The following is a 9,586-nucleotide window of genomic DNA, read 5'->3' on the forward strand; positions in this document are numbered from 1 at the left end:
TTCAATACATACATTATGGCAATAACGTGTTAAATACATAAAACACAATCAAAGTTCAGTAACATTAAGTAGAAACATTGAAACATCTGTTGCATTGTCTTGTCAGCAGAATAGTACACGCACACACCTGGCAGATGAATAATGGCAATTCGGTATATTATGGTAGAAGGATATTATATGTTTTCGTCAGTTAAATAATGAAAATTAACAGCAAAACACCTATTTTTTTTATTTCAGGAATTGCCCAATACGACCAATCAGCGGTTCATTCTGAGGCCGTCTTCTCCTTTGTTGAACCGCAGACATACTCTAACATAATTTCGGTGTGCAAACATCATCGTGGAAACGCCGTAGATAACCCAAACTACCTGCCGACCGACGTGAAACAGCATGAAGACATCACTTATGAAGAAATCGGAATGCCGCGCGAGTCCGAAATGCACAAGCCAGATAACCACAGGCCATCATTGGCGACGTTTGGCGTCGGTCAAACACCAGCTCAGGCTTCGACTTCCCACAATTCACAGAATGTAAAGTCAACATCTGGAAGCCTGAAATCAACAGGACCAGAAAAACGTTCTGTCCAAGAATCGAATCACAGTCCGCTTATCGACAGAAGCACAAAGGTTTCCCCACCTGTCGCGATCAAGCCCCCAAGACCACCTCCTCAGATTCCAGAGATGCCAGGAAGTCCGAAGCTTCCCGCGCGCCAACCAAGGCCTCCTTCACAGATGCCGAGTCCTACCGTCAAACATGAGGCCATCTACACGAATAACCTCCCCCGCACGTCCATTCGCCCCTTCCAACCGGAACCCAAAGAAGCTATTGCACTTGAGCAGGAACGCTCTTCAAAATCCGATCAGCAAAGCAACACTTTGGAATCGCCAAAAAAGCAAGACGAGGTTTGTAAACCGCTACCAACGGTCAACGACAGCCTTGATGTAGTCAAACTATCCATAGACGATGTATGTGGTTACCTTAAAGTGCTTCATCTTGATAAATATGAGCCCAAGTTCCGGAAAGAACTGATTGACGGCACGCTGTTGATCGCCTTGTCCAAAGAAGATTTTGAAAAAGAGTTCGGTATGAATGGGCTGGAAGCTGTGAGAATATTTAAGTTCTCCAAAGAAGGTCATTTGCCAAGGTAAACAACAGCGGCTGTAAATCGTATATGACTTTTGGGAAAACCTAAATCTACATATATGCACTAGGGCTTCCAATATTTTGAACGTAAAATAATTCACTTTTAACGTTTTTAATACATGTTTTATAGTATTTAACCATAAGTGGTGCAACTTCTTTCGACCATCATAGACGAAAAATGCATGTTATGTTACGCACTCTTTGAAATTTAAAATAATACGAATGTGTTGATGAGTATTTGTAATTTGTATAATCATATTTCACTCATTTATTTTATACGAAATGTTCGTTCGATATATGCGTATAAACTAGTGAGATATTGGATATTGTTTAACCTTATCTTTATTTAATGGCACATAATCTTATCAACTTAACAATAAAGTTACACACTTGTTTTTATTTTTCTCCTAAGTTGTTAAGTATATGCAGAATTAGTGTGGTAACCCACTCGGTAAACCTTATTCCAGTAATGCTATTGTTGCAGAAAGTCATAAATAACAAATATATACACTATGGTAGATGAATGAACATTGTCAATAATATTACGTGTAGCATACGTGTATATTTAAGTTAAGTGAACATTTTAACTGCTAGTTGTTTAAGAAACAAATGTTCAAAGTAACAAATGGATGTAAATCATCATCATCATCACCATCATCACCACCATCATCATCATCAACATCATCACCACCACCATCATTATCATCATCATCATGATCATCAATTTCTTGACCGGTTTAGCCATTGTGGGATATATTGTACCTGTATGACATATTAAGTCGTGTGAAGGATTTATATCTTCTCAATTATAAACAATAAAATCTGTATAAAACAATTGTGTTGACCAAATGTAAGATGTGTAGTTTATGGCGATAACTATACAACCCTGCACTTCAAGATGACTAGCGGTTGTAATGGCCTCAGTCAAAGAATCATGGTAATGCGTTTTTATAATTTTAATTTTGTCCAACAGAATGGTTTACTTTGCGAATTCTTTAAATAGATTGTGCACGTAGAGTTCACGCTTGTTTAGAGAGACACATACGTTTTTTGTATTCTTCTGTATTTTTTTACCAGTTGAAGTAGTGTGTTCTCATGTTGTTTGTGCATGACGCTTTTAATGAGCAATCATTTGTTCATTCAATGGCATTATTTTTTGAATCTGTTTCCTATGTACACATTTAAAATATACATGTAATTATATATTTTAACTCGACAGCAGGCGGTTTAGCAAAATATTCATGATGTGGCTCCGATTAATTATGCGTAAAATAATTGTCTTTGATTCCATTGTACATAACGCCATACTATGTCATCATGATCTTAAACTTAATTCAATAATACTGCATAACAATGAAACACCAACATGGCATCTGACCAACCCGTTATACTTTAATATATCTATTGTAAAAGTTCCCATTAATGCATGTTTAAACCGGCGCAATATCGGCATATATGTATTAAACTGTTAAAAGAGAAGACTCATTAAATGTCATAAAATGTATTTTATCTCTAACACTATTAGGCATTACGTCAAACCAAAGTTGCATTACTATAAAACAACTGTATCATCACTACGAGGTGATTTGTGTGTGACAAGTGGCATATTGCTCAACAGTAAGACACAGGAAAAACTAGACTAGACACACAAGTCCATAACGAACATAAACAAATTGTTAAAAACAAGGTTACCGCCCCTAAACGGTCAATCCAAACCTGTTCCTGTTGATACCCACTATGAAGGGCTCTTAAATGAAAGTATTTCCGGTGATATTGTCAAAGGAAACGACACATCCAACAGTCAGGGGGCACGCGTATACGGGAGCTTACCGCGTTTAAGTGAGAAAGTTGTTGCAAAACTTCAAAGATGGCGTCGTTTGTTGGATAAGGGAGGAAATTTTCACCCCTGTGTATTTATAATTATTTTTAATGAATACGCCGTTTCGGCTCTCCGGTGTTTGTGCTTCCCTCGGTTTTTTGTTTCAAGATCGTAGACGTCGGGATAAAAAAGTTATTGAAGGAAAACCGTCCACAAATCTGTTGTCTACTCACGGGAAGTTCGATAAATTGGATGTACAAATATCATTTTCTCTTTTAATACACAGTATTGACACACGTGAACAGTAAAATATAAATAAAATCATGATTATTTCATTCTACCGACGCCGTTTAATCACTGATAATTAAATTATTTTCAAACATTATTGGTTTAACCCCGTTATTTGTAACTGACTTCCTTTTAAGCATATTTTGGGACCTGATTTCCAAATGACAAACAGCTCTTTCATATGTAAAAGAGCTTGACATGATATACCTACCCATCTTAAATAAAGTTTATATGTGCACTTTAATATTATAGTTTTATAGCATGTTACGTGGTGCAATATAATTGTTTTCTTAATCACGTTACTTACTGTAAAATAATAATAATGCTGTACGAAAAACCTGCCGACCAACTGAATCAATTCACCTATTTTCAAAAAGATGGGTTGTTTGGTGGCTGATGTACGAGATAATAGAACGTTTGTCAGCCCTTTCAGTAATACTATAATTAATTTAATTTATTTTATGACGTGTCGACCAAGTTTCCAAGTTTCCATGTTTATTTATGTCAAGCTCATTTCATGCATAACATGACAGTGTGAGCAAAAGTAACACAAACATAAATTAAAAAATACATAGTTGAAGGGGCCATTACATAGCAAACTAAACAAAAAAAACATTTAAAGGGAGAGAATGTTTAGAAGTTAAGCATCAATCACATGGGGGTAACAACATACACTATTTGATTGTATAGAAAAACAACACCAGAAAAATATATGTTCTAAATAAAAACTGTTTCAATATTTCCTTAATGAACATACATAGTTTTCTGTAATTACTGTTAGTATGATAATCGATGGACATTAACAATTTAAATTTAATAGTATTAGGTCTTGTGTAATATTTTTTATAAATAAAACGTTTTCTTAGATCTTTAAGGGCATTACATTCAAGTAAATAATGGAATTCATCACCAATGTGATTATTGGAGTTACATAAATTACACAGTCTTTGGTTCGATTCTATTCCGTACCAACTTCCAGTTTCGACAGGTAACCTGTTATTTCTTGTCCGAATTTGTATAATGTATTTTAAAAATTTATCTGGAGTTTTAACAAGGTATGATTCGAACCCAAATGTGTCTTTAATTAGCCTATAATTACTGCATTTACTAGAAGTATGTATATCTGAGTACCATTCATTAATAAACAGATCTGAAAGTTTTTGTTTCACGCTTTGAATGAGCCAGGTGCAATTCGGAAAATTATGAGACTGCCAAATATTCATCATTCCGCATTTAACAAAAATGTTTCGGATGCACTCTATCCAGTCAAATTTAGCAATTTCTATTGCATGTATATTAAATAAGGTGTTGTAGATTTGATATGACAATTTAAAACACACTGGATGGACCAATTTAGACCAAAAGGAAATCATTCTAGTTTCAATGTCAATTTGGAGGGGCTTTACTCCAGTTTCTCCGTATATAATGCAAGATGCCGTACTGGCTTTAACCCCTAATATAATTTTCAGAAACTTCAACTGAACTTTTTCTTATATATAATTATTTCCAAACCCCCAACATTCACAACCGTACAAAAGAATAGGTTTAATTATCTTATTAAAAAGATCAATTTTCATATCTATTTGTAAAGCGAGGTTATTGCATTTATTAATCAGACAGTACATAGCTTTTGTTGCCTGTTCGGCTAGATTCTTTTTGGTCTGGAAAAAAGAGCCACTGCTATTGAATAAAATACCGAGGTATTTATAATTTCTAACAACTTCAATGGGATGATCTTTATAGTAGAATACATAATTAGATTGTCTACCTTTACTAAAAATTACAATTTTTGACTTGTCTATGTTAACAGTTAGTTTCCATGCGTCACAATATTGGGAACACACATTTAAACAATTTTGAAGATCGTTAGCTGACTCTGCTACAATAACAGTATCGTCAGCGTACAGCAAAACAAATAGTTTGAAAAAATTTAACATATCGTTTTCATATGACTGAACATGAAAATTTAGTCCGTCTACATCACTGCTATTTTTGAAATATGAATGTAGGTCATTCAAAAAGAAGGAAAATAGTATGGGGGATAAATTTTCTCCTTGCCTTACCCCAACTGAACATGAAAAATAGTTAGATTTTTCGCCATTACACATGATACATGATTTTGCGTTGTTGTACATATTTTTGACAATATTTAAGAACTTTCCATTTATACTGTACTGGCCAAACTTATACCACAATAATGACCTATTAATCGTATCGAATGCAGCCTTTAAATCGATAAATGCACAAAACAGTTTTTTCCTTTTGAGTTCTAAGAATGTTAATCAGCGCATATAAGACAAACATATTGTCAGCTGTTGAAAAATGTTTACGGAAACCTGCTTGATGCTTATCAATAAGGTCATATTTCAAAATAAATTTTTCTACACGTATGTTCAAGACTGAAGTGAATAATTTACTCACACAGCTCAACAGAGTAATTGGTCTATAGTTAGAAGGATCGTTTTCAGAACCTTTATTTTTAAAAATTGGATTAATAAGCCCAATGGTCCAATTGCTAGGTACTATACCAGATTTAAATACTAAGTTAAATAATTTTACATAAACATCTTTCATAATTGGAAAGGATGCTTTAATGTGCTCATTCAAAATATTATCAATGCCGCATGCTTTGTTATTTTTTAGCAAATTTATACAGTGATCGATTTCTTCGCATGTTATCTCGGCATTAAGTAAATCGTTATTATAAACGGTAGTTGGCTGTGATTCATCGCTAGTGAAATCAAAGACAGTGTCCTTATTCTGATATGAACTTTTTTTAACCATTCTTTTACTGTCTTTCCAGATAATGCAGGTTAAAGGGCGAAAATAAGTGCATCTTTCGTTGCAGTATATGTAATGAGGAATTTTACATCAGGGGAGGATTGAGATACCATGCCCCATTCATGGACCACATCAGTTTAAATGTAGAATATGCAAGAAAGAATCCTTCAACAGAGCCGGACTAAAACAGCAAATAAAAAAACACGAACCAAACAAAACATGTACAGCTGATGTTTGTAGTGTTTTTGTTTTATTTTTAAAGTATACATAGACACGTCTGACATATAATTGCTATTAGATCTACTTACTTACACGTTTTGTTCCGTATATGTCATGATGCTAGTTTCTAACTTTGTTATGAAAATAAACCATTATCTGTGTTACTTCATTTCTTCCTACGATGCCTCTGCATAAATTTTCAATTATATTCAGCACTTACATACATAATAAAAAAAGATTTGGGTCGGATTTAATTCGTTATGTATTTGGCATATTAACATTACTTAAGATTAAAAGGCAATGTTAGGAACAAACGAAATAATCTTTCTAAGTGAACCAATACTTTATTCCCTCAATACAACAGTCATAAATAATATGTATTCACAAAGGTATAAAACAGAAAAAAATACATGTATATATTGATCACTTCTACTGAAATCATATCGTGTATTGCATTTGCACAAATCTTTCTATCCACTACAAATTCCCTTTTTGCGATTATAATATAGTGACCAACTCAGAACTGGTTTAAAAGAAGTTCGTCCAAAATGTGTCACATCAAAGTCACATACATGTATCAGTATCGTTATGGTAAAACGCGTCAAATGTCATTGTATTAAATAAACAATTAATATTTAAGTTGTCATAAAAAAAACATCCATCGATATGCATCTTCTATGCAGATGTCAGGTTTTCCAAATTGCATCATGCATTCCGAATCGCAACAATGGCAGTATTTGGTTACATCAACTTTATACTAGTATCAAACCGGCTTTACCCTTTTCTGTTTTTCATTACACCTTTATTGCACGTGTATGTGATTGTTTGGCATGGTACTTCGACGTAATCTTTTTTGTTTGATTGGTGGGTTTTCATGTACCTATCGCTTTCTAGAGCGGTACACACTTCGTTACGCCGTCTTTTTTAATCTTGGCATCCTCAACATATATAACTGGCGTCTTGAAATCTGGAAATAGTAAGCATAGTATTCCGTTTAGTAGTATGTCCATATGTGTTACAACAAACAGGTAAGAATTACACTGTGTTAATAATACGGTCGAATGTCTTATATTACACACACTAAATATTAGCGTTATTAACGGTTAAGTACGCGATAAAACATATAATAATAAACATTAATAATATAACAATTAATAGAAAAAAGATAACTCTTGATTTCCTCAAGTGAAAATGTTTTCCAAAACATTCGCACCAATGCGGAATTCATTCAAGAAAGTTATTTCGCATAAAACATAGGAAAGAGCTGTTTATCATTTGGAAGTCAGGTCCCAAAATGTGCTCAAAAGGAAGTTTAGTTCCAAAAATGGGGGTTAACCCGTTATAATTCGGCATTAAATGAATCAATAGACATAAAAACGCGTCGGGATAATAAAATAATCGTTATTTATGTTATATTTTACTGTAAACATGCACAAATACTGTTTATTATAAGAGAAAATGATATTCGAACATCCAACATCTCGAAGGTCAAGAAATTAAACAACAAATTTGTCGACGGTTTTGCTTCAATAACTTTTTTATTCCGACGTCTACGGTATTGAAACAAAAAACCGAGGGGAGCACAAACACCGTAGAGCCGAAAGGGCTTATTCATTTAGAAGAAATATAAATATAAACTGGCTTACCGGGTGAAAATATCCGCTACTCCTTCACAAAAATCACTTAAACGACGCCATCTTTGAAGTTTTGCAACAACTTTCTCACTTAAACGCGGTTAGCTCCCGTATACGCGTGCCCCCCTGACAGTGAAATTACCAGAGCTGTATATTGTCTAAATGGCCAAGATGTTCTAGATAAACTAGAACATATTAAATTCAAATACAACAAGAAATGTGTTTGTCAGAAACACTATGTCCCCTTCTGCGCCGCTTTTTTTACCTTTGACCTTGAAGGATGACCTTGACCTTGACCTTTTACCACTCAAAATGTGCGGCTCCATGAGATACACATGCATGCCAAATATCAAGTTGCTATCTTCAATATTGCAAAAGTATTTATAAAATTAGCGATTTTGGCCACATATATTTGACCTCTGACCTTAAAGGGTGGCATTGACCTTTCACCACTCAAAATGTGCAGCTCCATGAGATACATATGCATGCCAAATATCAAGTTGCTATCTTCAATATTGCAAAAGTTATTGCAAATGTTAAAGTTGGCGCAAACCAATCAACCAACAGACAGGGCAAAAACAATATGTCCCCCACTATAGTGGGTGGGGGACATACAAATATAAGAGTACCACTTATTATTTCCATGTTCTGATTATTTTGAAAGAAGTTGTAAAAGGTACTGTTGTTTTTTTTTTTTACAAATACCAGAATCCAACCTTGTTAACTCTTTGCAAATTGTACGGCATGAAAATTGTCGATTGTTTTTTAGCATTCTATGACCAAATTGCTGACAATTGTTAACAGTTATCAATCATCGAAATAAAGAAACAATATAACATCTAACTATAACTTGAAATCGCAATGTTTGTATAGTATGGATTTTTTTTTAATTAACTTATTTGTACTTCTAAGTAATAAATAAAACAATGTTTTCATGAAACCATTCATTTGTTGATTATTAAATCTGCATAATCTGCGTGTTCGTTTCCACATATTTCAGTTATTTTCTTTATTCAGTGTGTTGTTTTTAACAATTAATTCCACTTTTGATTTCAGTTAGACTGTGATCAAATACAATAAGTTCAAATGAACGCCCATTATTTTAAGATACTTCTGCAGTTATGCACTTTTACCTAGTCACGTGCGTCAGTTGTTTTATAAAGTCAAATATATGTATTTAATAATTTGCTGAAGACAAACACTGATCTGGGTTGATAACGTAAGGTACTGAAGTTGGTTGGAAGACAGCTAATATTAGTTTAAATGTTCGATGATCGTCACAATTTTAATCTCTACTTTAATTTATATGTTTAAGTCATGCTTGAATGCAAACACAATATTTTTTACTATTATTTAACAATTTGTTTGAAAACACCATCATCTCTAACGTTTACCTGTTTACCTGTTTCACAAACTATTAAAAGCCTTTGATGCGTTGCATCAATGGCTTCCATGTATCACATCGAACTCTAGATAGCAGTGATCTAAAGGTTCAAACTTTTTCAGATCCTACTCATTTTTTTAGTAAAAGGGACTTATTCACATATTGCAAAATTCACATTTGCCCAATTTGTTATCAAATCATTAAATCATAAAATAAAATTGTACAAAATAAACTAAAGATGGAGGCTCAAAACACAAAAACGTTTCGTATTGGAATAATGGTACAAACCACAAATCGATACAAAAGCAAAACGATTCA

General features: G+C 33.6%; 2 protein-coding genes across 7 annotated transcripts in view; both read left to right on the top strand.

Moving 5' to 3' along the window:
- The window catches only part of LOC127859037 (uncharacterized), a 10,798-nt gene extending 8,820 nt beyond the window's left edge, over window positions 1–1,978 (top strand). For all 3 annotated transcript variants that reach the window (XM_052396427.1, XM_052396426.1, XM_052396428.1), the window contains exon 6: window positions 238–1,978. In XM_052396427.1, the coding sequence (XP_052252387.1) occupies window positions 238–1,148 (911 nt within the window). In that variant the 3' untranslated portion in view covers window positions 1,149–1,978. The remainder of the gene's footprint in view (window positions 1–237) is intronic.
- Window positions 1–9,586, top strand: part of LOC127859043 (failed axon connections homolog) — a 262,441-nt gene that overhangs the window by 128,827 nt on the left and 124,028 nt on the right. The gene's annotated exons all lie outside the window — the stretch shown is intronic.

This window comes from Dreissena polymorpha, chromosome 14 (assembly GCF_020536995.1).
Source record: "Dreissena polymorpha isolate Duluth1 chromosome 14, UMN_Dpol_1.0, whole genome shotgun sequence".
Taxonomy (NCBI): domain Eukaryota; kingdom Metazoa; phylum Mollusca; class Bivalvia; order Myida; family Dreissenidae; genus Dreissena; species Dreissena polymorpha.